General features: G+C 43.8%; 1 protein-coding gene across 2 annotated transcripts in view; it reads right to left on the bottom strand.

The window, feature by feature from the left end:
• Nucleotides 1–1021: 1021 nt before the first annotated feature.
• Acvr1 (activin A receptor type 1) overlaps nucleotides 1022–27995 on the bottom strand; it is a 124441-nt gene continuing 97467 nt past the window's right edge. For both annotated transcript variants that reach the window (XM_050122235.1, XM_050122245.1), the window contains exons 5-10: nucleotides 24650–24749; nucleotides 19374–19520; nucleotides 14623–14898; nucleotides 10012–10209; nucleotides 2981–3111; nucleotides 1022–2269 (exon numbers count right to left, since the gene is read on the bottom strand). In XM_050122235.1, the coding sequence (XP_049978192.1) occupies nucleotides 2135–2269; nucleotides 2981–3111; nucleotides 10012–10209; nucleotides 14623–14898; nucleotides 19374–19520; nucleotides 24650–24749 (987 nt within the window). In that variant the 3' untranslated portion in view covers nucleotides 1022–2134. The remainder of the gene's footprint in view (nucleotides 2270–2980; nucleotides 3112–10011; nucleotides 10210–14622; nucleotides 14899–19373; nucleotides 19521–24649; nucleotides 24750–27995) is intronic.

The raw sequence follows: 27995 nt of genomic DNA, 5'->3' as shown, positions 1-27995 counted from the left end.
TTTCTTTTTTAAGTAGTCAAAATCTTAAAAAAAAAATAAAGTGCTTCTGTTTAACTGCTGAGTATATGGGCAAAAGAATTGGAAGCAGGAACTCAAAGGCACTCATGCCTACTGGTATTCATGGTAACATTCCTTCAGCCACTCAGCAGCTCAAGATCGGGAGGTTCATCAATAGATGTGCAAGCAATCAAGATGCTGTATGTGCACGCATGGAATATTATTCAGCGAGAAAAAAAAGGAAGTTCTGACATAAGCTACTCCATGGATAAAGCTTGACATCTCTGTGTAAAGTAAGTCAATTTTCACTAAAGAACAAAGACTGCACGATCCCACTGACAAGAAGAACATGATGGGCGTGGTCGAACTCATGGGGAGGGAAATGAAAGCCGCATGAGGAGGAGAATGAGGAGGAGAATGAGGAAGCCTAGCATCCAATAGATACAGAGGAAATGGATACAGGGGAAATGATGTCATAACCACAGATGTGCTTCACGCCTCTGACCTGCATGTGCTAAGTTTATTAAGATAGTAAATTCTATGCAGTGTGTAACCTAAAATAAAATGTCCATTTTCACCCAAAGCAAGTCGAATGTGATTCTGCTCTATGTATGCTAATGAAAGCATGAACCACCTACAGAGGATCTTCAGGAGTCCCCACCCCTTTTGGGGGTTTCTCTAAATCCTACCTCCGATTCTGTTGTAGACAGACTCTCAGGCACTGTGGTGTATAAGGCTCTGGATCCACTGGGCCCCTGCACTACACAATAGCCATCCCCCAGTTCAGAATCACAGCCCAGGGTGGAGGGGAAAAGCAGAGAGGTCTGTTCATACACTATAAATCAGGGAAACTGAGGAAAAGAATCCGGTTGTAAAAGAATTGTGGGGACCTCTAATTCAAACTGTGAGCTAACCCCTTATGTCCCCAGACTCCTTAATCCCCTTGAAAAACAAAAATTCAATTTTCACATTAAAACACATTAGATTTCACAGATCTTTCATTATACATTAAAAAAATTCACCATTTGACTTGAAAACAGTTTATTTAATTTATACAAATAACTACTAAATACAAAAAGTAGATTAAAACAAAATAGTTATTTTTTTTTTCTGGCAGAGTTTAAATGCACATAATGGATAATTCCGAAGAAGATGCATTTTCCCCCACAGCGTTTGGGACTAAAATTCTACTGAAATCTTTGCTTTCTAAATCAGTAATATATTGGGTGGTGTCGCATGGGTAATGACTAAATATGTTCTGCATACGAACTGAAAAGAAAGTTACAGTCTACACACATTAAAAAAAACGTGAAGCACTTAAAATGTGAATTTAACTGATAATAAAAGAAAAAAAATGTCCATTTCAGAGTCTAGTGTTAAAAACATTTCGGTAATAAAATCATAAGACCACATAAAAATAAGCTTTAACGTATGCATGAAGCAGTTTTGTAAAAACTGCTAGGTGCACAAGTAATAAATAATTTGCAAAGTTGTGTATAAACAATTCCTAATGTTCGCATCGTTGTAAACATCAGCACGTGTGTAAAATGCAGCAGAGTCTAACATTACATTTTTTTTTGTTTTGTTTTGCCAAATTGAATTCCTATTATCCAAAGACAGACCAGTGGAGTACGCAGCCGATGTTTTTGGCAAGTTGGGTCTTTAAAATTAAGGGTAACAGTGCAAGTAAGGAATGCACAGAATTCCTAGTGCAACAAAGAAGAGTAGTGCAGCCAATATTGCTGATTGAGAATTCACCACCTCCTTGAGTTTCCCGTGGGGAGTGTCTAGGAGACCCGTGAAAGATATGCAAAGCCACTGTCTTAATGCCCAGACCTCTTGCAGGATCTCTCCGTGTTCCTCCAGTCCCCTCCCTTTGCAACCCTATCCGCCCACCATTAGTCTCTGTGGTGGGAACAGTTCTCCAAGTGCCCAGGTCACAGTTTTTTTTTGAGCGAGGTTAGGGTGGTTTTAGTGTCTCCCCGGAACATGGCTTGGGAGAGACATCCGCTTTTGTCAAAGCAGCCACTTCGGGAGGGAGACCGATGGGTTCTGTTCTGACAACTGGTCAGGCCAGCGTTAGGTCCCAGCTGGACAACGACAGTGTTGACTCTTCCTTCTTGACACCGTGAAAATGTCAACAGTCAGTTTTTAATTTGTCTAGGGAATTATCGATTTTGGTCAAAGTCTTTTTGATGCGAAGAGCTGTGAGCCTTGCCGACGGGTTCTGATACCAACACTCTTTCATCAGCTTCGCCAGTGAAGTTAATGTCTGAGGAGAGGAAAGAAACATCACACAGACTCACTCTCTGGTGGGCCTAGAGACTAGGCAGATGTTGTGTCAATTGCTTTGAAGAACCTGTAAGTCTTGAGAAGCTGGCCATGCTACAGGCATCTTCTTTAAGGAAGTCCTCAAGGCCTTAGCCACCAACGAGGAAGCATTTATGAGCTTCTTTTGGACTCCTAGGACCACCAGCATACTTCATCAGCAAATGCCATGGGCCAAGTCAGAGCCCTTGCATTTTATGGCTGCTAAAAGTAAGATTACTAACCCAGTGACGAGAGTGAAATCTTAGGGAGCATCTGGGATGTGCTACTAACGAGGAATTCAATCAAGCTCCTCGGCATCGTACAGCCTGCTTTTAGAATCTCAGGTAAGCAGAGATGGTCAAGAGTTAATCACCATTGCTGCCTCTGATTGACACATGCAACCGCAGCTTTAGGGCGACGGGAATGAGTGATCTTGTTTTCGACACTGGTCACACATGGACACCCATGGGAGTGTCACCCATTAGCAACATCTGCCAGATTGGGCTTCTTCAAGAATTGCAATGCCACCCAAACCTACGCAATTAGGCTCCAGGATCCTACGTAACACTGTGTAGGAGAAGAATAGATACACGGTGTCCATGAAATCGATGCTAAGAGTCAGGAAGCTAACAGTTGCTGGGATGATCTAAAACTAATAACACAGCATGCTTACCGGGTCTGAGAACCATCTGTTGGGTATGTTTGGCCTCTGTTGATCCACGCAGACAACTTTCCTCATATCTTCAAAACTTGGGTCATTGGGAACGACATCATAGAATGGCGGCTTGTAATCTTCCACTATTCCTGTGTACGACAAGACGAGAACTGTGTGGGTTAGCAGGAGAGTACACCTCCCCGCAGGGTGTCACTGTCGTGAGTTATAATGTGACAGGATAAAGCCCCAGCCACCACTCTCCTATGTCAAAGCACCTTTGGAAGCCACAGGCAGGTCCTAAAATAAGTTGAGACAAAGGCAATAATTATATACCCTGCAGGAAATCAGAATGAGATGAAGACTGAAAATCCTCTCATGAAATCGCAAGTACCACAAACCATTCCGACACTGTCTACAAAGAACTCACAACCGTCTGTAATTTCAGTTCCCAGGGATCCCACCCCTCTTCTGACCTCCACGGGAATCACACACACACACACACACACACACACACACACACACACACACATAAACGTTGCACAGATATACATGTAGGCAAAAATACTCATACACATAAAATTAAACTAAAAAAAAAATCTTTTTTAAAAGTATCTGCAAACAGCCGGAGGCAAAATAACAAATCAAGACCATCACCCAAACCACATTTTTGTTATGAACTTATTTTGTCAGAAAATTCATGGCTTTCAAATAATCTCTCCCATCAGGGGCACACAAATAGTGTGATCTGAGATTGTTATTTCCCAGCCACTCACTCTCCACACAGGCATGTCCTCAAACTACCAGAGAGAAGCCTCTGTTCGATGGCTAGTGCAGTTATTATCAGTACCTGTCTTTTCACTTAGAAGACAAATTCCGCCAATCAATTTAAGACTTCACCATATGGAATAAGCAAAGTGACTGTCCTCTTACAGCCAGAGAACCAGGGAAATTACCACTTGGTTTCCACTCACCAACCATGTGGTCAGTGACTAACTCGGCTGCTGGCCCTTTTCCTTCCTGCATGGAACTTCTATTCCTAGACACACGGGGTGGGGGGTGCTGTTGTAGAGGACAGAAGGAGGCTGTGAGTAAAAGGTATAATTAAGCTTTCCCTGTTCTTGCAAGCCCCCTAAAAAAGCTTCAACTCCCTTTTCCTTTGTCGCAGGGGTTAGTGAGAATCCACTCACACCAATTTCACAGAAATACAAGTCACTTATGCAGAAGCTCAGAGATGAGGAGCATCTGCTGTAGAAATACTACAGGGTTTCTAAACCTCACAGACTCCAAAGTTTATTTTTAAAACGGCAAGTAGTCTAAATTGTATCTTTAAAATTCTAGTTGACACTTTGTTAATCCTAAATAATGTAGCCACTTGTGTAACTGAATCTGTGATGTGGATCCAAATGAAAACCTTTCCAGGCAAATGGCAATTGCTCCTAATGGGCATAAACCTCACCGGAAGCAGTTACACCATCTCCAAATCTTACTTACTTCTCTTGTAAGGATCCCTGACCACGTCAGTACTTGGGAAACATAACATCTTGCACAAAAGTATTTCCAAACTGTTGTGTGCGAGCATGTATGTGTGTGCGCGTGTGTGCATGTATGTGTATTGCAAGTTTTGTGTTTTGTTTTATTCGGTCTCATCTTGTTTTATTTGAGTCTCACTGGCTGCAAGCTTGACCAGTGGACTAGGCTGGCTGGATAGCAGGATCCGGAGACACCCCTGCCTCTACCTTCCCCAGCACTGGAATTACAGGCATGCCCCATCATGTCTAGCTTCTCTACGTAGCTTCCTGGGATCGAGCTCACATCCTTGTGCAAGAGCTACACTGTCTCCCCAGCTCCACAACTCCTTCTTATGCCACTAAATACTTTTACTTGGAAGTGAGAAAAAATTCTCTTTTGTTTATGTGTTAGCTCCTACATTGAGTCTAAGATAGCTTCATGGCCACTCCCCAGTTAAGAGCTGCACATCACTCAAACCTAGACAGACAAAATGCACCACAAGGCTGGAACTGGATGCCTCTTGAGAAGAGAGGCCATGCACTAAAGGCCAGGACCGTACAAAAGACACAAATATTTGTCTTAGAGGAAGTAAGAAGAAAACCAAACAAACAGCTTCTCGCAAACTTCTGATGCCTCCACACTATTTCAGCATGAGGCCAACGGATGGTCCTCCTCTCTTTAGCAACTCCAAATAGGGGACACAAAATTCCAGGAAATCGCAGGAACAAAAATAATCCTTCCTCCAGCCTCGCCTCCACATTCCTGTCCCCAGTCACTTCCCTAAAGGTTAAAATGAACAACTAAATAAAAGCTTTCAAATTTCAAAAAAAAAAAGTATAAATATGAATATTTTCCCTGGGCTGATTCATCGGCTCAAACCTTAGTGCGCACTAAGGGAGTGAAATCACATCATGACGCATGCTGGACATCCAGCGTTGTCATGGCTCCCACACAAGCCACTGTGCTCACGAACAGAACAGAAGCACATGGGGCTCTCTGGCAAATGCAAAGGCTCATTAGAATAGGTTTCCCAAACTACATGTGCCAAACATACGTTTACTCTAAGTATTTCCTAGTCCCCAGCCCATGCGATGCAACTTGGCCAGCCAGGGTATTTTTTTTTTTCTGTGATACAATAGTTTTTGGCACATCTGAATATGGATTTTTATCCCATAATAATTAAAGTCAGGAAAATAGGAGTGCTCCCCCAGAGTCTTCCTACAGGCAGGGAAATGGGGGAACATGTGGAACACAGGAGAGGGGGAGAGGTAGACAGTAGGAGGTGGGGAAGATCCAGAAGCTCCTGGAAACCTATTTCCAGTAGAAAGGAGCCAGGAAATGGCAGTCAATGCCCTCCCTATGCAGCAGGCAAATAACAGTTGCTTTGCTGACATGATTGCATTTAACCGCCATGATCTCTTCATGGTGGTAGTTGGTTGTACTTTCAATATTTTTCCAATGGTGAAACAAATCTAAATAGTATTGTCATAGTATAATATGAGAGCCTGGGATATTATTGATTCTCCCATCCCAGTGGGCTCAGAACCAGAGATGGAGCTCCAGGGGCTCCACCCACACAAGCCTCTGTGTGTCATGCCTGAGAGCCCTGGTTCCAGCCATTGGAAAACAGAAACACACAACAGGAAGTAAGAAGCCACCAAATGCCACAGGGGCACATGGCTTTACCCTCTAGACTACAGATGCTTGCGGGCATTGTCACCTCTGCCTTCTTAGAACGCCTCTAGTCCAATGTGCACATTCAAAGCCTGGACCTCACATTCTCTAACTCAGAACCCCTACTTTGGAGTCCAGGGCTGAAGCCCAGCAGCATCTCGGCATGAGCTGGCACCGATTCTGATGCCTGCTCCAGCTTTCACTACGTCCCCAAGCAAACCTCTGCCTTTAGTTCGTATGGAAATCCACACAGGAAAGGTGGGAAAACCCGTTCTTCCCTAACGATTCCAAACTCACTGTCAAAGTACTAGCACCAATAAAATCCAAAAGATCCTTCTGAGAAATTCTTGATGGTGAAAATGGACTGAAGTCTCATTTCCTATACAGAAACAGCATGAGGTTTATTACTAGTAGGAAATAAATGTGAAATTCCAATAAAAGTGCAAAATATGACATATTTTTATGCTCATGGTTCACTTGAGAATCACTGCTCCGATAGAACTATCTGGTCATGAATTTTTGTAATAGACTCTGAAATTCAAAGGACATAATTATAATAACCCTTCTTAATATGAGGTGTTCATATATTTAAATGAGGTACATTTTATACACAATAATTTAAAATATATATATTATTTTAATGACAGTTCCTAAAGGTGGTAAGAAAGTGAAATAGGTACATTGTACCCTAGGGTGAAGGAAATATTGTAAATTAGGACAACCCTTATGGAAAGTAATTTGGCAATGTGTGCCAAGCCATAAAAACATCCATATTCTGACTTATTAAAACCACTGTTTTTAAGTCGAGGACTTAAATTCCCCAAATGAAAAGTTACGTGCACAAAAATGTCTACCATAGGCCTCAAATGGGATACACAGGATGTCTAGCAATCTGGGAAGGGCCACATTAATAAAACACCACATGACCATTTAAAATAAGAGCGGAGACTAGCTTAAGAGTCGCATACAAGAGAAAGACGATCGTAAGCACATATAAACGAAGTGGATAAGGGAATGGAAACCATGAGTGTAGGAGCGAGGAGAAGAGAGCAGCATTTCTCCTGCCTTCCGTTCCTCTCACCTTTCCTCTTGGGGCTAGCAGTGGCTAAAATAAAACAAGGATTCAAGAAGCATTGACTAGTCTCAAGTCTGAGTTTAGGCACACTAATTTGAGAGAGAGAGAGAGAGAGAGAGAGAGAGAGAGAGAAAGAAAAAGAGAGAGAGAGAGAGAATATGAGCATGCGCACAAGTGTGTGCATGTGTGCATGTATGTGTGCATATATGCGTGTGTGCATGTGTGTGTTGTATGTGCGTGTGGATGCTCATGGGAAAAGAGGGACTAGAGAAAAAGGAAAAGATCAAGTGAGCCATTTCTAGAAAGTTAGAACTTGCTTTAATATGAGAGACAAGATACCCTTATCTCCACTTAAACACACACACACATCACAGAACAGAAGCTCAGCCCACGGCATCTTGGGAAATAGCTAGACGCCTAACCCACGATGCAAAGGAGAGACCAATAAATCACAAAAACAACCAAAACATTCTCCCTTCTCCTCCCAGCCAGTTTTTTTGCTTTTTTTTTTTTTTCTTCTTCTTCCCAAAAATAACCTTAATCACAGGATCTAGCAAGCAACCTAACATTTGTTTGGCTGAATTTCAAGCAGATGACTCTAACTTCAAGCTGACTACTATTAATCACAGCTGATCTTTCAAGCCGTTTGGGTTGACGCCTGTGACACTGACACAGGGCACATTTGTGACACATTCTTACAAAGCCCACACCATGCATTCCTGCCTAGCAACCTGATTGGCTCTGGGCTGTGCACCCAAAGCTGGGAACCAGCTACTCTGCTGACCCAGGGACACCAGCTTCCTCCTCTCTGCGGGGAAGTTCCCCAGCATGCTGTTTATTCTGGTAGCAATCCTCTAAATGCTCCTGTTAAAACAGACTAAACTAGCCGGTGGCAATGGCGCATGCCTTTAATCCCAGCACTCGGGAGGCAGAGGCAGGCAGATCTCTGTGAGTTCGAAGCCAGCCTGGTCTACAGAGTGAGTTCCAGGACAGCCAGGGCTACACAGAGAAACCCTGTCTCGAAACCAAACAAATGAAAACAAGCAAACAAATGAAAAGACGGCTTAAGCAGAATCTGGCTTTCCCCCTCAGCTTTAAGGCATCCACAAATGACTGGGGAAAGGTGAGGAAATGAAGTCCATGTGCAATCTCAGGCAAAGTTCAGAACGTTATAAACCAGCTAGGCAATCCTTCTGTCGCAAACTGGTCTCAAGCGCTCCAATGGCACTAACTAAAAGGCAGTGGATTGAGAAATAATTACCAGAAAATGTTCATGGCTCCGTAAAAAAAGTACTGTCAAGTTACCGTTCACAGATGTTTAATCTGAAACACTTGCCATAACGCCCTTTGAGGGTATCTTAAAAATGGACACACCGATGTCACAGAAAACCCTATCATGAAGGCATGCTAACTTCAGCTACTGCCCACTGAAACTATATCAAATTACTCAACCCCATTTTTGCCACAGGACATCTTAATCTCTGGCCGTTACTCACAAAAATTGTAACTACCACACAATCTCAGTCCTTAGGAAGAAAACTATTGGTGGATGGTAGACGTAGCAAAGATCTAGATTTCTTGTCTTATTGCTAGAAGACTTCAGAACTGGGATCCCAGTGGTTTACAGGCAGATAAAATGACTTTTGAAAATTGAATAAAACTTTAAACATCACTTTCTTCTCTCTTTTTAAAAATAATTTATTTAACTTTATTTTATATGCATTGGTGTGAAGGTATCAGATCCCCTGGAACTGAAATTACAGACAATTACGAGCTGCTGCAATGTGGGTACTGGGAACTGAACTCAGGACCTCTGGAAGAACAACCAGTGCTCTTAACAACTGAGCCATCTCTCCAGCCCTCATCTTCTTCTCGTTTTATGGGATAATTTCAGAGACATATTTTTCTAGGTATAAGAAGCTCATCAAGTTGACTCAAGGGATTGTGTTATGAAAACCACCCCATGTTGTTGGGGCATTCCTAAAGTGACAGAACAGAAATGAATGCTTCCTAATTCAATACAAAGTTTCATTACGTGAAGGTTCACAAGTGGACATGAGGGAGAACCAGTTGTGGGAGGCACAGGCCAAAACACTGACAAATAAGCCAAGCGTGGTGGCACACACTTTTAATCCCTGCACCTGGGAGTAGAGGCAGTCAGATCTCTGTGAGTTCTAGACGAGTCTGGCCTACATAATGAGTCCAGGAAGGAAAGAAGGAAGGGAGGGAGGGAGGGAGGGAGGGAGGGACGGAGGGACAGAGGGACGGACGGAGGAAGGAAGGCTTTCCTATAAGCTAAGAGAACCACCATTTTATAAAATTAAACAGATCAATACAAGCCACCCATCCACAGTCCTTGAATTTAACTGTGCTTGAATGTTTCTTATAAAGAAATGCCTTTTAAATGTGGGAACAGACTTTCCTCAATAATCCAATGATAAGAAGAAAAGAACTCTGCAATAGCAAGATACTTATATAAGAGCTAGACATTGCTCATGGGGGAACAAAGAGAGAAGAATAGTGAGAAGAAAGTCAAACAGAAAGCCAGAGGACAAAAGAAAAGAAGCAAGAGACCCAAGGAAAAAACAAGAAAAAAATTATGCTGGCTGAAAAATAGTCCTTCAGCTGTTTCCTCTCTGAAATTCCAAACACAATGCCATTACACACTTCACCCACCAGAAGTCAGGCAAGCATGATTTGACTCAATGAACAACGTGGCTGCCATAGTCCCCTGTGTTTTTGAACACGTGGCATCAAGAGACTATGGACAAAGACAATGCTACACACTTACCGTTGCTCACCATCCGCCTGGCCACTTCCCACAGAACAAGGCCAAAGGCCCAAATATCGACCCTCTTATATGAATCAAAACAATCCACTTGGATAGTTTCATCTAGAACTTCGGGAGCCATGTAGCGCTTGGTCCCCACTCGGGGGTTGTTTCCCACGTCAAGCTGATTGGTGCTCTGGGAATGCATGACTGCTAGGCCTAAAGGGAAAAAGACAACAGCGTGATTAGCTACTGCGTTCTTCCTACAGGGCAGCTGAAGGAATTTATAACAACCCCAATCATAAGCGCCCTCTGGTGGTGAGTGTGTCACTGGCATTAGACCTAGAATATCCTGAATAGCCCCAGATTGGGTGTAACTTTGGGCACAAGAGCAGGAAAAAGTACTAATTTCAGGAAGATTATGAGACTATCAAGTTAATATATAAAGATCCAGAAGATAGGGTTTTTTGTAAATGCAGACCAAAACACGAAAGCAATATGAGGCCATGTTGGAAGCCGATGGAGAAACAGGTTCATACATGTTCTATGTAAATCTCAAGGTGGCTTAAAAATCAGCAAATTAAATGCTCAAACACCACCACTTCTCCCACTTATCTCCAAACACAAATTTTTGACAGTGCGAGACCAAAAGCCTGAGGTAATTTATTGTTCCATAAGGGGCAAGCTACGACTGGTTCTGGTGTATCCCCATAGGGGCAGCCGCTTATCAGAGCAATCAGGCTGGCTGAACCCATGGGCCTTCCCCCTGGAATCATGGGAACAAATGGCAATAAGCTGAACCTTGACTCAGAGTGCATCTCTCTCGTTAAATGGTTCCAAAGCACTTAAACCATGGCTCGTTTCTGAATTCCTCCGTCAATTAGAGAGACCTGCCATTCCCCACTAGCCACTGGGGAAAGGCAGATTTGTACCTGGCTTATTCGAGGATGGAATTATTTATTGATGCACAAATAGATCATCTTAAAAAATGATTGCTATAACACTCAATATAATGAGAAATGCCAAATAGGATCAAGATGCCCAGGGAAACTTTGCGATCCTGAGGTGCCTTGGAAATCCCTCCAGTTCTCTGCGGTGAACAAATTCTTCAGGCCATAGTCTTGAAGGCGTGACTCCACAAAAGGCCAAAGAGAGCACCGTTTTACCCTTCACAATCGGCAAAGATTTTAGCAACTGCCTTCATCTGAAACAGAGTGGGTCCTCTTTCTCTGTCCGAGCTGTTGTGAACATTCGCCAAACCACATATGCTCCTCTGCCGTTCCCAGAGCCACCTTCAAAACGTCAGCCTGCTGGGCAGGAGCAGGTGAGACCGACAGGCCGTGGCAGCTCGGCTGGCTTTAGCCACATTAATAACAACAAAAGTGAACGCTTGTATCTTTGAAACAAGGGCTTGAGAGACAGAATAAAAGTTTTCCTGCTTGTTTTCTTTGGCCCATTTATTATGCTAAAGGCCAGTAAACAGCCCTGTGGAGAGGCCTACTTGCAGGGCACTGAAGTTTGCTGCCCTGCCCAGAGCCATGTGACTGCATCGTATTGGAACTGGCTCATTCCACCACAGCGAAGGCTTCCAATGACCAGAGCCCTGACCGACAGCTCATCAGTGTGCACCTACACTCCCAGCTCTGGGGAGGCAGGAGAATTTCTACAAGGTTCAAGACCAGTGAGTTCTAGGTCAGCTAATAAGATACTGCAAAGAAAGAAAGAGAGAGAGGGAGAGGAGGAGGGAGGGAGGGAGGGAGGGAGGGAGGGAGGGAGGGAGGGAGGGAGGGAAACAACAACAGAAGCCTCCAGAAGATGCTGGGTGCCCAGTTTTACAGAGAATCCCTTACCCACTAGCAGTCAATGATCACTATAAAGAAAAAAAAATGCAATCTGTAAACCTTGATTGAATTGCTACTTGGGAAAGCCAAGAAATAACCAAAGCCAAGTATGGTGGCACACACCTGTAATACTCTAGCATTCAGGGGTTGAGGCAGGAGGATCCCAAACTAGGCTAAAGGAGGGTCCGGGCCAGTCTAGGTGACATAGACTCTAGTGGTTCTTTAGATGAGATTAAACTGTGGTTTTGGAAGAGATATATTTTGATATGGGGGGGATAAATTTTGAGATATTTAGTAGTAAAATGTTATAATATCTGTCACACACACACCCAAATGAGTAAAAATACACAACCACAAAAGGAAAATATAATAAAAAGTTCAATTTTGAATCTAAGAGTTATTATAATATTCCTTCAAGCCGGGTGGCAGTGGCAAGCACCTTTAATCCCAGCACAAGGAAGGCAGAGGGAGGCAGACTCTGAGTTCAAGGCCAGCCTGGTCTACAGAGAGAGTTTCAGGGCAACCAGGACCACACAGAGAAACCCTGTCTCACAAAATAAACAAGCCCAGGTGGTAGTGGTGTGCACCTTTAATCCCTGCATGTGGGAGGCAAAGACAGGTGGGTCTCTGAGTTCGAGGCCAGTCTGGTCTCCAGTACAGCTAGGGCTGGTACATAGAGAAAGAAACTAAACAAATAAAAAAAACTAAAAAAAAAACCTAATATTCCTTCCAACCGTTTATGTGATGTTTTCACTTATTTGCAAGTATTTTTCATAATAAATTTATTTTTAAAGAACAAATTAATTAAAATCTTATACGCTTAACTGTTTTTAATAACCAAAAAGTTAGAAAAATCAATTGGATATAGTTCTTTCAGCGGCGCTGATAACAGAACACCGTTCCTGATGAGTGGTCCTTAATTTCAGGGTAAACCATGAATAATTACATGCAACTTCCAGCCTTCAAGGGGCTGTTTCCTACACAACATTACTGGTCTCGGGCAGTGACTCAGTAGCATGGGTTTTCGCCACATCTAATGCATCTAATTGGAAGGCTTCGTACCAAAAAAATGTGGCTGAACCATTAATTAGCTGGACGAAATCCCCCATCTCCTTCCTGACCAAGTCCCATAAACCAAAGCCTAGAGCTTCTCTATTATAACCACAGCCCTCATTGGAATCCTTTCTTCTGAGATATTTCCAGCAATGCCCGAACCCTACCATAATCCTGTGAGGTAGGCACAACTGGTGTCGAGGTACATGAACAGTTCTTGTGAAGGCACCAATGTTGTAGAATTCAGAGCTCGGCATGAAGCACTTAGGGCCTCCCCTTTGGCCCTGGGGCAGAGCGTAAGGAGTGTTGGCATTTCAGCCAGGTGAGTCCACAAGTAAATAAACATGCAAAAATGCAGAGTGAGTGACAGAATTTGCACACAAATCACTGTGGTTCCAGGAGCCATGACAGCTGAGCAAGTTTTCTTCACAACTCAACGGCTGCACGCGGCTTCGGGGCCACACCCGCACGCTCACAAAAACACTGACATGAGATGACTCGAAGGAAATGGATTTCCCTAACCTGTCAAATTCTCTGCTTTTGAAACAAAAGTATATTAATCTTATCACACAACTAAAGCTAATTCTGTCTAAACCTTTTTTCGGAATGAGGCATCATAACGACACCATTCGGTTATTATTAGGACAACCATACAGCCAAAATCCTAGGGGTTTAGGGTAGAGATTAGTTTGCAGAGTTGCCACTATCCGGGAAGATAGTTTCCTCTGTAGGACAACTGAAACTCTGTCGTGAGACCCGAAACCCTGGAGGGTGGGGGGCTCCGACTCCACGAAGGACGAAGTTACCTCATGGCCCACTTTCTCCACTTGATAACTTTGCTCTGGTGACTGAAGAATGACTTCAGGCACCATTTTTAAGACAAACCGATCCATAAAATATTTAGTTGTACACCTACTTTCACACAAAAGCTCATGAAATCAGAATGCTCCAGTAGTTGTCGCGGATGAGGGTGATGGGATAAGGACGGAGCCTACTCTAAAAAATAATAAGAAAGTCTCGTCAGAGACTTGGTGTTTGCAGTTTCTGTCAAAATCCTGAAAATATAAGGTTTGGGTGTTTCAGGATATGTAAAGTGTCCCTGGACGGGGAAGAAAATGAATGAACAAATAAGGCGCTTTACTGAATGGCATATTAGTTTGGCGAAGTTGTCAGAGCAAAGGATTCTTTTGTCTGTAACTTGCTTTAAGAATGCTCCAAGAGGGGTTGGAGAGATGGCTCAGAGGTTAAGAGCATTGCTTGCTCTTCCAAAGGTCCTGAGTTCAATTCCCAGCAACCACATGGTGGCTCACAACCATCTGTAATGAGGTCTGGTGCCCTCTTCTGGCCTGCAGGCATACACACAGACAGAATATTGTATACATAATAAATAAATAAATATTAAAAAAAAGAATGCACCAAGATGAACTGATTAATATGAACTGATAGATGGACAGATGAATGCACAGTAAGGATGAGAGAACTGTGAAATGGTAATGGGGAGATGCGAGTGGTTCACACACAGCTGCTGGTTAATGGGGAGGTTCAAGTGATCCACACACAGCTGCTGGTTAATGGAAAGATGCAAGTGGTTCCTGCGCAGCTTAGAAAGACATTCAGTTCTCCTTAACACTTGAAATTTTCAGTATAACATGTTAGGAGGAGACACGGGCACAACATGGCTAACACTGGAGTACAACGTTAGTAAATGAGGTAACTAAGAATGGTTTCTAAGTTTTACCCAGATCTGCTATGCAGCACTGTCCGTTCTTCTTCACCAGGATGTTTTTGCTCTTTAGATCTCGGTGGGCAATAGCTGACTTCCCCTGGGTCCCAAATATCTCTATGTGCAAATGCGCAAGACCACTGGCTATGGACAGCACTATCCGAAGGCAGCTAACGGTGTCCAACGTCGTGAGCTGAAGGTAGTCGTACAGGGATCCCATTTCGTGGTAATGTGTGATTAGCCACAGCTGGGTGCTGGAGTGTCTGGATGTCATGTCCGAAGCAATGAAACCTGGGAAAGAAGGACAGGATTTTCACAGTGAGAACTCCACCTTGTGACTCTTGAGAACCCAAAACGGTCACCGAACTCATCTAATCTAGAACAAAAAATAATTAATTACAAAAGCACCAGGGAACAGCATCTAGTCCTGAAAGGAACAGCGCTAATGAACGGCAAAATGTCCAGCCAATTTCCACCGTAAGTAATCCTTGTAAACACTAATATACAGGATAAAGAATCACATGATGTTTATACTTTGGTGCTCACCCATAATAAAATTCTAGAACTCTTGCCAGATAGTGTCCTAACCCTATAAACCTGGGAACTGGATGTTTGCCTTCTAGGCCTGACCTGGCACCATGAGCCCAGCACCCAGAATCCTAATAGCTCAGAGCAGGTAGGCATGGCAGTAGCCATGCCTACTGCAGCCTCTGCAGCATCTAAATAATTTTTTTTCTAAAATAAATAATTTAAAAAATTCAGAGCAGACACTGGAATAGGCTTGTATCCAGAGGTGACAGAGGTCTTGGAGAGAAATGAGACACTAGTAGACACAGAGAGACATGAAGCTGCTTTTGTGCACATCCTAAGTACAGTCACGGAATTCTTCCCCAAAATAAAGATCCCAAGCTAGAAGGTACAATTCCAAAAGAACCAAACTGCTAACATATACTTGTGTAGTAAGCCCATACTCATTTCTTCCCCTGAGGGGCGGGGGAAAGCAAGCTCTCCTCCTCTCCTTTCCCTATGAACCCTAGATCTTAAAGGATTTTGTTTGTCCCATTCATTATGTTTTAAATCAGGAAAAAGCACTTTGAAATGAACCGAACCTTTGCAACTGTTTACCCCCAAGTTTATGTAAGTACATTTGATTCTCAGTGCTGGAACATTGTTGTAGGATGACTGGGTTTGGAGTCCAGAGACGTCCCCTAATGAAAGCTGAGCAGGTGCCTAGAAGTGGGGACTTAGGTACACCCACTTAATGTGTTTGTAATACAGGGAGAGGATGATTAGACCCAATACTTCTGTCAGAACCGTCACCCTGGCTCTTCAAGAACTAGACGTGATCAAAAAGTGATCGATCCTCTGTGAAATTAGCAGAGGCCATGCTCTTAAGGAACCAGCATAGGTGCTGAACGGAAGGTGTTGAAATGGCTGGGCCCTACAGCTAGACCACTGCTTCACACACTGGCTCTACCAGCCTCAATGATGATCAAGTCACATAAGATCTCCACTTGCTCTCCTTGTTTATAAGAGGAGGGAAACAACGTTTATCCTAAAGGGCCCTGCCAATGAAAGAAAGATAGTGCTTTCGAAATGCTCAGAGTGATGCTGAGCACACAGTGTGTACAGAGAACAGTTTACCTGTACACTTTCAGGAGCAGTCTGCCTCCCTCCCCAGTAGTCTCCAGAGATAGCGACGTTAAACAGTCAACAGCACTCTTGTGTGCGTGTTTGTGCATCCACGTGTATGTGTGTATGTATGTGTTCGCATGTGTATGTGAGGATTCATGTGTGCAGGTCACAGAACCATTTCAGGTGTCAGTCCTTGCTTTTCTCGTTCTTTGAGATCTGGTTTCTCTTGCTGTTCTCTGATGTGTATACATTAGCGGAGTGTGGCTCCTAGCAATTCTCCCATCTCCAGTCTCCAAGTAGGGGTGTGCGGGATTATAAAATTTCTGCACTACAGCACAGCTTTTACATGGGTTCTGGGAACCCAAACAAGCTGTCAGTCCTTCAAAGTAACCACGTGACCTACTGAGACATCTCCCCAGCCTTTTCGTAGTGCTTTAAATTTTAAATTACATTTATTTTTGTTATATTTATTATTATTTCTTTATTTTGTGGGAGCATGCACATGTACACCAGTACCATGGCGCATGGAATCAAAGAACATGTGGAGGTCTGTTCTCTCCTACCATGGGGATCTCGGGGATTGAACTTAGGGCGAACTCAGGTCTAACAGCAAGCACTGAGCCATCTTACCAGCCCATCACACAAGACACAGAGCACAAGAGAGTTATGACAAAGGACGATGGTGATCACTGCACAGCCATGCCAACTTTAATGCTACTCAATTTTATGCTTAAAAACACAGGGCAGGGGCTGGAGAGATGGCTCAAAGGGTAAGAGCACTGGCTGCTCTTCCAGAGGTTGAGTTCAATTTCCAGCAACCACATGGTGGCTCACAACCATCTGTACTGAAATCTGGTGCTCTCCTCTGGTGTGCAGGAATACATCGAGGCAGAATGTTGTATACATAATAAATAAATCTTTAAAAAAAAAAAAAAACACAGGGCAGGAGATGTGGTTGGTACAGGGCTCGCCTAGCATATAAGAAACCGTGGGTTTGGTCTTCATCTCCATAAAAATAAGCCAGGTATGGTGGCACTTCTAGCTGTAATTCTAACACTTGAGAGGTAGAAGCGGGGGGTGGGGGTCAAAATTCAAGATCCTCTTTGGCTACATAGTGAGTTTGAGACTTGTCTGAAAGACATTAGACCCTGTAGTCAAAACAAGGCATGAAGTGATCAATATCATATTTGTTTTTAAAGGAGCGTGATGTAGGACTTGGAGTAGACCTCCATACCAATCAACCTCCTTAGTGACAGAGATAGGGCAGTGAACGCGCAGACAGACGCAACTTTGGCAGGGGCAGTGGGCCTCGAATGGTCCTTAGATTAGGGAAGAGTTTTACTCCCCAGAGTAAAGGCCGGTTTCCCAGCACCACGGGGCAAGCTGCATTAGTTTCACCTGATCTCTTCCTCGCCAGATGGAGCAGGACGAAGGCTTGAAATTCCAGCTAGCCCACAGGTTGAACGAAGGGGACAAACAAGGGCCCCAGAGTTTTACATGCAACTGTGCCTACATACAAAGAATAAGTTGAATTGAACTATGTGCTTTGGAGACCTAGATTTCGCAACACTCCTGGGGAGGAGGATCATAATCAGATCCCAGAGACATAATATGCAAAGGCAGGCACGGTGTGGCACAAACCTCTTCTCCCACTGATTCAGGGAGGCTGAGGACTGACGACTGCATGAACCCAGGTGTTCAAGACCATCCTGGGCAATGCAACCAGACTCTGTTAAAGGTTAAAGGATGGAAAGGAGATACTAGAGTGTCAAGAACAATGTAAACAAGGCCAAAGGCACCTGTTTGTCACAGTCCCACAGAAAGAAAAATACAGACATAGACAGATTTGTAACTGAAGCTCACAAGACTCCTTGCAACTGACAACAAGGGAGTGAGGAATGTCAGGCCTAGGAGTCACCAACACCGTAGGCCAATTGGGGAGCACTCAAAGACACATTTTAATTGTTTAATTCATGTCTGTGTGTGTGGCTGTTTTGCTTGTGTATGCCCCCAGGTGCATGCAATGCCCACAGAGGCCAGAAGAGGTCATCAGATCCCCGGAACAAGAGCTACAAAAGGTTGCCTCATGGGTGTGGGGAATAGAACCCAGGACCTCTGCAAAGGCAACCAGCGCTCTTAGATGTTGAGCTACCTCTCCAGCCCCTCAAAGACACTTTTAAATGTCCCTGAGATTGACCGTCACCATCGCACTGTTGAGGCAAAGCTTTGGATGGCCACCCAATCATCAGTCACCAAGATCCTGGGTCACATTGAAACACTAAATTGATGGAAAGGGAGAGGAGTACAAGGTACAATACCCAGACATAATCCAATAGCCATACAGTGGCCAACACTAGAGCCTACAGTTAAATTCAACACAGATTTCTCTTCTATTTTTGAAGACTCACTCTAGGCAGCTTTCACCATATGTGTGTATTAATGGAAACGCACTTCGAGCCTTCTGAAACTATAGAAGCCATTGCCATAGCAGGATGGTAGTGGGCACTTCGCATATTTCTAAAGTGTTGCTAAGCTTTCGTGATAAGATGATGAAAATTCATCTATATTTTGTGAGTCCCAGAAGTATGCGAGGAGTTTTCAAATGAAAATGTATGCTGAATCCCTCTGTAAATCTGGTCTTTGAAAGTGATGCCTAGTTTGAAGGCATGTGCATCTCATTACGGCGTCCCTGGGAGCTGTGAATCTCTAGGAAAAAATCCAAAGACCTTTCTTAGTTTGATTCCAGTAATAAATATTCAGGAAGGGCGGGGCAAGTGGAACCACCCAAGATGCCTTGAAGTGAACAATTGTAGAGCAAGTTGGTGTGGTTTAAACACACCCGCAGGTCCAGGAGTAAGAAGTCCTGCAACCTCTATTTAAACACACCTGCAGGTCCAGGAGTTAGAAGGCCCTGCAACATATTTCTTTTTCATCATGCAGGGAATTATAACCTATGTGCATATTTAAATTAAAAAATACCTGTTAAAAAATTAAATAGTCTATAAATGCAGAGAGTCACTATGTCGTTTTCTGGAAGAGACTCTAAACTGCAGATGTGACAAGCGGGAGAGAGCCAGGACAAGCAACTTATCTCTACCAAGACCAGCTAGTGAAAGCTTATCCTTACTCACCTAAAATATTTTCATGCCTCAACATCACAGTGTTGTAGAGTTCTGTTTCCCTGAACCATGACTTCTCATCGCGGGAGGAGAAGATCTTTACGGCCACATTTTCGCCTTGCCAGCTGCCCCTCCACACCTCTCCATACCGGCCCTTCCCTGTGGACGGTCAAACAGATGAAGCACGTGAGAAACATTTTTTGTTTTTCCTAGCAAACATAGTCAACCTGACAGTGTCCTCGAAACCTCTCCCTTCCTGTCTGCAGACGAGCCAGTCACGTCGGATTGTGAAGTTCAGCCCCAACCAATGGCATGAAACAAAGTCACCACCCACATCACAGAGGCCATTTGGGCACATGCCTTCACTAGTTCAGTTTGGGTTCTGGTAGACCCTTTTTGCTAAAAGAATGCCTTGCCAATAACTTTTGCTTTGTGTTTCTTTATGTGACTCTGAGATTATTCTTTCTTTCTCATATACAGTAGGGTAAATACGGGACACACAGGCAGACCAAACAACTCTTGTAGAAAACACTGAGCCTAAGGCCTGAAACTCTTAACCCCTCCCATTATTTGCTGGGCAAACTCAATTTGGGAGCGCAAATACTTTACCTACAAAGATATACAAAGATAAGGTAGAACTCTCCTTTCTCTGTCCACCTCACTGTGACAGGAAACTGCCTTCTAATCAGTGCCACACAATTAGCTGATACTAATTAGCTGCACATTTATATTTAAATTGCTTTCCTGAAGGGTACCTAACGTGCATCCCTAGTCCTGCAGGCAGGTCAGCATATCGGTAGATGACACTGTAAAGTCACAATGTCAAAAGGATAGAAACCTTTGTCATATCATTTTGGAAAACACAGGAAAAGTGACACAATTCAGAAAACAATACTGATTCTTAGATTTCAATATGATATCAAAAGCCAAAGGGTAAGGGTATGAAGCTAGATCATTGAATGGCTTCTCTGGCTCCCTTCCTTTATGCTGGACGCTCCCAGGCAATTCTAGTCACAAGTATCGCATGTGCTTCTGTGCTTTTTCCCACACAGAAGGACAGTTTGAGGTCCTGGAGATTAGCAACAGCCTGTGGCATTGGCGGGAGGCCGTTCTGCACAATCACCACCACCTCTGAAGGGTTTCTTGGAGAAAGATAGTTTTCGAAAGCAGATTTTCAAAATCACATGCACGCAATCCCAGAAGAGCTCTGACTTCTGGCACCGGTCATGGGTGTCTGTTTAGAAGGTCCCTGGTGATGGCGCACGCGGACTACACTTGAAAGAGTGTTTGGAAGTTAAGAGATGGCTCAGCAGGTAAATGTGCTTGCTGAGTGCGAGCCTGAGTTTGACCCCTAGAATCTATATAAAAGAAAACTAACTCCACAAAGTACTCTCTGCCATACATTCATACATGTGTTCCATAAATTTATACATACAATACTAATAAATATTTTTTAAAGTCACCTGGGGGCTAGAGAAATGGCTCTGTGTTCAAGAGCACTCTATGTTCTTCCGAGGACCCAGATTTGATTCTCAGAACCCACCGGATGGCAAACAACCATCTATCACTTCAGTTCCAGGGATTCCAATGCCCTCTTCTTTCCTCCTCAGACACCAGGCAAATCTGTGATACACGGACATGCATGCAAGCAAAGCACCTATGCACATAAAGCAGTCGAATATTTTTTCAAGACACTTGAAGAGCATATTTTAGAAAATGGGGTGACTTAGCCCTGTCTGATGCATGCCCCCTACTTTCTATCAAGGACAGATTCCCCCTTCCAATAATCTCTTTAATTATAGGTAAGGATGATCAAAGAGGCAGGAAAGAGGAGGTCATTATCTCAAAACGATGGGGGTCACATGGGCTGTAATAGCCGGGGTGGCAGGCCGTGCAGCGGGAGATGAAACTACAAGGCAATGCAATGAGCCCGTCAGTCTAGGCGTGTGGCGATTGCTCCATCACAAGCCTGCGGTAGGCAGCTGCCGAGCCACCTGCACGCACACACGCCCCGTGCTCTGTTGGAAATCTACACCAATAAGAACCTAAACATAGAAAGAAAGCAGGTGTGTCCAAGTCACACCTGAAACAGCCCCCAAACCACCGACGGCTGGGGATGCGGCTTGGCAACCGAGTGCCTGCTTCACAGGTGTGACCCACGGGGTACCATCCAGCTCTGGCTGTTCCCCGACAAGAACTAATAGCTCTATCCAATAGCAGTGACTAACCTAAAGGGAGGCTAAGATTGGCTAGAGTACAGTGCGAGCTACTGTTGAGAATCACACAGAGTCTATACAGTTTACCAGTCATTTTGGTCATGGTTAGCCTTTGATGAGGACTAGCGTTGGGATGCTACAAAGCCAGAAGCTACAAAAGAAGCTGAGTGCTAAGGTCGCACTGCCTTTGCTCCTCGTGGCAGCTTTTTCTCTTTGTAGCCACTGTTTCACTGGGAAGAAAAGTATCCCAAAGAGTTGGGAACACAAAGTTGATTGTTGTTGTTAATCTTTTTTTTTTTAATGAAGAAAATAAAATATATGGCATGGTAGGTGGATAAAGTCAGTACAGAAATTTATTTTGATGGCTGTCACATGCTTTTTGCTAATGCGATCTTATGCAAAAGTCCTTAAAACCGTGGCACCATTACCCAAAAAGTTCCTGACCAGGAAGCCTCACAAAGAGGATGCCTGGGGCCTTCAAATTTAGATAGTACGATATGGAAGGGGCTAATACGGTCAACTCCCCATGTTCTCGAACTAATGTGATCATCTATTTGCCTTTCTGCTCAAAACGACACCATGCAAACACACACTTCGAGCTTCTGGAGAGACATCATCAGTCTTCAATGTCGACCCAACCAAGCGCCATCATTGAATCTACGCTGGCTCCAAAAGGCTGAAGAACATTAAGAGAGTCAGAAACTGTGCCCAGGTCAGAGGAGCACTTGGACTCTGAGGCCAATCTCTGAGGATTAAGCTCGGTGCGTGGGACTATCTGTGAGTGATGGGACAAGGGAAAAAGGCAGCAGAGGCAAGTGCATGGTCCCTTTGCTGCCTCCCAGCACTGCCCGGGCATCTTTGCTCGTAAACAAACGGGCGCTAATTAGTACAAGAAGACAATTCTTTTGTTGTCTCCCATCATCTTTTTCTAGTCTCAGTCAGCATGGGGGGGCGCCACTTACGGTGGAGATAGGCACAGTGGGTGCGAGCAGACCCGGGGAAATGGCAACACAGCTCCATGCTGTCGCCTATGTGTCTTACGCAAGCAGTGCCGGCCATCTTACTGCAGAATTCGAGAGCATGCCTTCATATAGCAGCAAGTGTCGGGGGCAGCTCGTAGTGGTCAGCTGAAACAAACTGTCGGAGGGCAGACGCTGCAGCACCTGCCCCAAAAGCCTGAGCGCCAGAAGGAGCGTAGAGACAATGCCAAACCATTCCTTCACACCATTCCATAAAGTGGGTCAGGCTTGTGTGTGGCAAAGACAGAGGGGGGAACAGCTACATATGCGTGCGTTAGGTTAACACTGGGTTCTCTTCCATCACTTCCTTTTCTGAGACAGCGTCTCTCACTAAACCTAAAGCTCACAGATGCAGCTAGACGGGTTGGTCAGCAAACTCTGCACATCTTCCTGTTTCTGCATAGCCAGCGCTGGACCTATACGCACATACTACTGTGCCAGATTTTTACATAGGCGCTGGGGATCAAAATCAAGTTATCCCACTTGTACAATTAGCGCTCACTGACTGAGCCATCCCCTCAGTCCTGAAAATCAGGACCTTAAGAATGCATTTGGCCGTAGGATGTATGCCTATAATAATCCCAGCATTGAAGGGACAGAGGCGAGGGACGGTTCAAGAGAAGATCATCTTTGGCTGTGTACTGAGTTCTAGGTATGCCTGGGCCAAAAGAGACCCTGTCTGAAAAACAAACAAAGCATTTGGCACCATCTTCACAAAATCCATGAGGCAACCACTACTACTACTACTACTACTACTACTACTACTACTACTACTACTACTACTACTACTACTATATGATGTTTGACTCAGAAATTCTCAGTTCCTGGGAATTCATGCTGCCAATTTAGCAGCAGAAGAATGTGTGCTAAGTCCTTTATGAGCATTTTTGCTAATGCACCGGCCAAACTGACTTACTGCTGAGTCTTTTTAAGGACTTCTAATAAGTCCCAGTACTTGAAAAAGTATGTGCCCTCATAAACTGAAGGAAGGTGGGCCAGTGATACGGTTCAATCGGCAAAGTGCTTGCCACCCAACCCTGATGATCTGAGTTCAATCCCCAGCAGCCACACAAAGGTATAGGGTGACAACCAACTCCACAACACTGTCCTCTAACTTCAGGTGCTTCATGGCATGCACACACCCACACACATACATCATAGACATACATGCTGGAGCAAGCACATCCCCCCACATACATCATATACACATAATACACATATGTGCTACGGCATACACACACATACATCATAGACACACATGTGCCGTAGAATGCACATCCCCCACACATACAATATACACACACATGCTGTAGCATGCACACCCCACAATACATCACATACACACATGAGCCACGACATGCACAGACCCACATATATATGTAATATATACATATCATAGCATGCACACATCCACACACATACATCATATACACACATGCAATAATAACAGATCAAAAAATTTTTAGTGAATAAAGGAGCACAAAGTTTTCAGAAAAAATTAATCCGCCAACCTAAATATGGTGTAGGGAGAAAATTGAAAGGCTATAAAAATATATGTAGCTCTTGGGAATAAGGACTTAATATGAAAACACTTAGTAATCTTCACTCTAGTTTTTTAAAAGTATATTTTAATAAGTTTCCTTGTTTCTAATTGATACACAATAAGCAGATAAACTCATCATTCTTTTTAGAGGGAAGAGACAGTAGAAAGGATGGGAAAACCTTACTAACCAAGTCTATTACCTTAGATCATTCAGTCCTTGGGCAACACAGCCTCTTCGATTCACTCTGACTAGGCACTGTCTGTACTGCTTGGTGATGACCCCCTTACCAGCACTTCAACAAGTTCTCAACCATGAGTCACAGAGAACAGAGACCCCCCCCACGGCTATCTCCCCCCACACACCGAATAATCACCCTATACTCGGCACCTCCTGCGCTCAGTGAGGAAATACAATAAGCAAAGAGAAGTAGGTTTTTCCAAGTCCCATTCTACTCCCAGAATCACAGCTGATGCTGTCCATTTCCAAAAGGAAGGGAAACCAAGAATTACCAACACACTCCAACAGGGTAATCTGGCGAGCCACAGTTCTCTGAACCAGAAACGGAAGACCAGAGCCGCTTCCTGAGGTACATGAGTGATCCAGTAATTCCTGTAATGAAAACAAGCAGAAAAAGAAATTACTGAGCTATGGCTCCTGCTTTGGGGCCCTATGATGCATGCCGTGGTAACCAACATGAGCTCCAGCAACTCTGGTTGTGTGACCCTGCTAATGCCTGAAAACTGCCCCCGAAAGGACCAGGAACTGTGTGTCTCAGAAAAATTAAGAGGTAAAGCAAAGGCACGTTTTCCTGGTCCATAAGTCATTCTTTCTTGAGCCCTGGAGGTTTTTTTTAACCAAATATATAAGAAGGGAAGCTGATCAAAGTTAATAAGCACATTAGAAAGTTCAAAGGACTGACACAAGGAAGCAGTGGGAAGAATGGGGGTGGGGGATGTTTCAGCATTAGAGCTGTGTATTATCTGGTACATTCTGCAATGCTCACTAACTATCTATCCAATGATCTACTTTAGTTGCCAAAGAAATTAAAGATGTCTAATTAGAAGCAGACAAATTAGGAGTATGAACCTCCAAGTGCAATGTCTGTAATGGAAAGATTCTAATAGTATGTAGACCATTAAATTGGTACTTATAGGTGCGTGTTTCTTACAGGTAGGTGTTTCTCTGGATGGAGGCTCCTTTTCTTTCAGGTAATAGATGAACAAAGGAGCCACTAAATTAACACTTACTAGCCGTTTCTGAACACAAATTGCAAATTAGAATGGAAAGACGTAAAACAATATTTCATTTGAAACATAAAACCGGAGTTGAAAATTAATTTCTCCCAGGGAGCATGCTGGCAAGAGATTGCCAGTTATGAAGTTTTCCTTCCTACTCTCAGCAAAGGCCTGGGTCGTGTCTAATGCACAGACTGACCGCCATGGTGGGACGGCTGCAGTATCAGCCAACTAACCCTGCCCAAAGTTAGTCCCTTCCCAGGACACGAGCAGCGTAGGCGAGCAACGCATAGACTTCCGCGACTTTTATCCTCTCTCCATCCCACACAGCACTGCTCCACAACACTATTGATCGGTAAAGTTACCAAACTACAGTTGACTGGTAAAATTACCAAAAGCTGAAGAGTCAACAGAAGAAATCTAGAACCCTTAAAAGCCACAAGAGGATAATCAGGAAGAAAATGGATGTTGGTGAAGCAGGGTTCACGCCTCTCCAGCAAGTCTCTCTTGCCTCTCTTGCCATGTTTGTCTTCATTTATTCAATTATTTGTGAGAAGAACAACTCTGAATATTAAGCTGTCGCTTGATTGGGTTCTAATCAAGTTCACAGATTTAAGAAAGGGTGGGAGGAGGTCAACCAAAGACAAATAAAGACCTCCCTCAATCCCTGAAGCACCAGCCATGAGTAAGCTTTAGCAACGCCACACTTTGTCAGATGGCTGCAAAGAACACACCGTTCACATAAGGAAATAAGGACAACTGGTTGTTTCTTGCTATGTCATTATATCGTGACATTCTGTCAGCTGACGTGGCTGGGCTGTGTTGACAAAACTGTTTTGGCATAGGTTTTCATTCCTACTTCAAAACCCTAAAAGCTATTTAAACAGTAATTTACACTAGACGTTCCAATTACGGCCCTTGGTAATTAGACAGGTTAGCAGCTCCGAGGAACAAAGTTCTGACTGATCTACGTTAGAATCGTGCTCTGCCGAAGCTTCATCGGAAATCATCCTTACGTCTTCCTGCTACAAACTCCATACACCCATCCGCTTTACCCTAAATCTCAGAACACACTTCAAAGCCAGCATTTAATGGAGGGGTATCCTCTTCCAGTCTCACTGCACCATAACTCAGATAGCTGAGTACAAGGGGGTACGCAAGGATAACTTGTTCCTGTTTTATGCAGAGCACTGATGGTGCAGGCAGAAGGACATGGTGGTACCCGGGCTGTATCATCAGCAATGCCTTGGCACCTGACCGCAGGTAGGTCCTACGCCTGCCCAGGTGCATGTAGCCCACGAGCTAAGGGTGGCCACTGCCTAGGGTTTATCTGCTCTAGAACACGAAAGAAGGAAGTTGCAGAGCAAGCCTAATTAGAGAACTCCCGGGCACTTAGAGACTTGTCGCGTAGCGGAGACAGCCTTCATGCATGACGATCTGCTGTGAGACAGGAGTGCAGCTTTAAACAGCTCGGAATCACATTACGGAGATGACTTGATTGACTTGCAACTCCCTGGATGATGACAAGGAGGGAGCGGATTTGGTTGTGTCATTTGCACCTAACGCCCACGAAGCCATGTCTTTTTCAGAGAAGTCATGTCGCTAGTATCCATGGAGAACGCTGCTACTTTATTCTTTTGCACTCTGTAGTAGGCTGTTTATGGTTAAGTGACCTACTTCCCCGACTTAACTGAAAGTTTAGCAGAGTAACTAAAGGAAGGCATTCACTTGGAAGGGGACACTATAGCTTTAAAACATATGAGTAACTTTATATTTTGACTGCATTTATTTATTTATTTACGTATTTATTTATTTATTTGCGCGGGGGGTGGTAGCCTTGCCACAGCACGTGTTTGGAAGTCAGAGGACAGCTTGTAGGAGTCAGTTTTCTCCTGGGGATTGAATTTAGGTCATTGGGCTCAGCAGTGAACATCTTTACCCTCTGGTCCACCTCACTGGCTAGGGAGTAATTTTCAAATGTATAAACATAGGGCCTTCTATGCTGAAGAAGTAAACTCTGAAGGGTCTGGAATGAGGCACCCTGCAAATAACTTTGGAATTTTACGTAAAATAGCAATAATCTTATGGTATATTGAAACAATAAAAAAAATCACAAATGCTTTGCTTTTCCCCCCTCTCTACTTGTAAAGGAAACTACTAAAACATTTGAAATTCCAGATGTGCTACACATTTCGACTGGAGGATGCCGGTTCAATCAGCTGATTACACTCCACAAGGGGGCAGTACTAGAGCATCAAAAACTTAATGGCTACTTCAGGAGAAGTCAAGTTTCGAAAGTATGGGGTATTCAAATCATCTAAAAGGAAAAAGGGTTTTTTAATATTAATGAAAAGATGCTTCCTTGAAAAAAAAAGTTTTTGTTGTTACAAATAGAGCAATTGAATAGCGCCATTCCAAGCCTCCAAAACTCCAGCCCACCAAACATTCTTTATCCCTTTTCCTCACATTCCCCAAAGAAAAGTCAGCACCAAGAATCTACTAAAGTAAAACCTCCAAGCCCATTCTTCAAGTGTCTGCTTAGATGGATGTTCATAAGTACATAAGTACGGGAGCTAACCTGGTGCTCACATACAACTGGACATTGGTCCAGTGACTAGGT

This window comes from Alexandromys fortis, unplaced genomic scaffold (genome assembly GCF_014885135.2).
Source record: "Alexandromys fortis isolate MF-2015 unplaced genomic scaffold, M_Fortis_MF-2015_v1.1 scaffold_8_9099976_23576923, whole genome shotgun sequence".
Taxonomy (NCBI): Eukaryota; Metazoa; Chordata; class Mammalia; order Rodentia; family Cricetidae; genus Alexandromys; species Alexandromys fortis.
The sequence above is the reverse complement of the archived record's forward strand: the minus strand, read 5'-3'. Positions and strand labels throughout refer to the sequence as shown.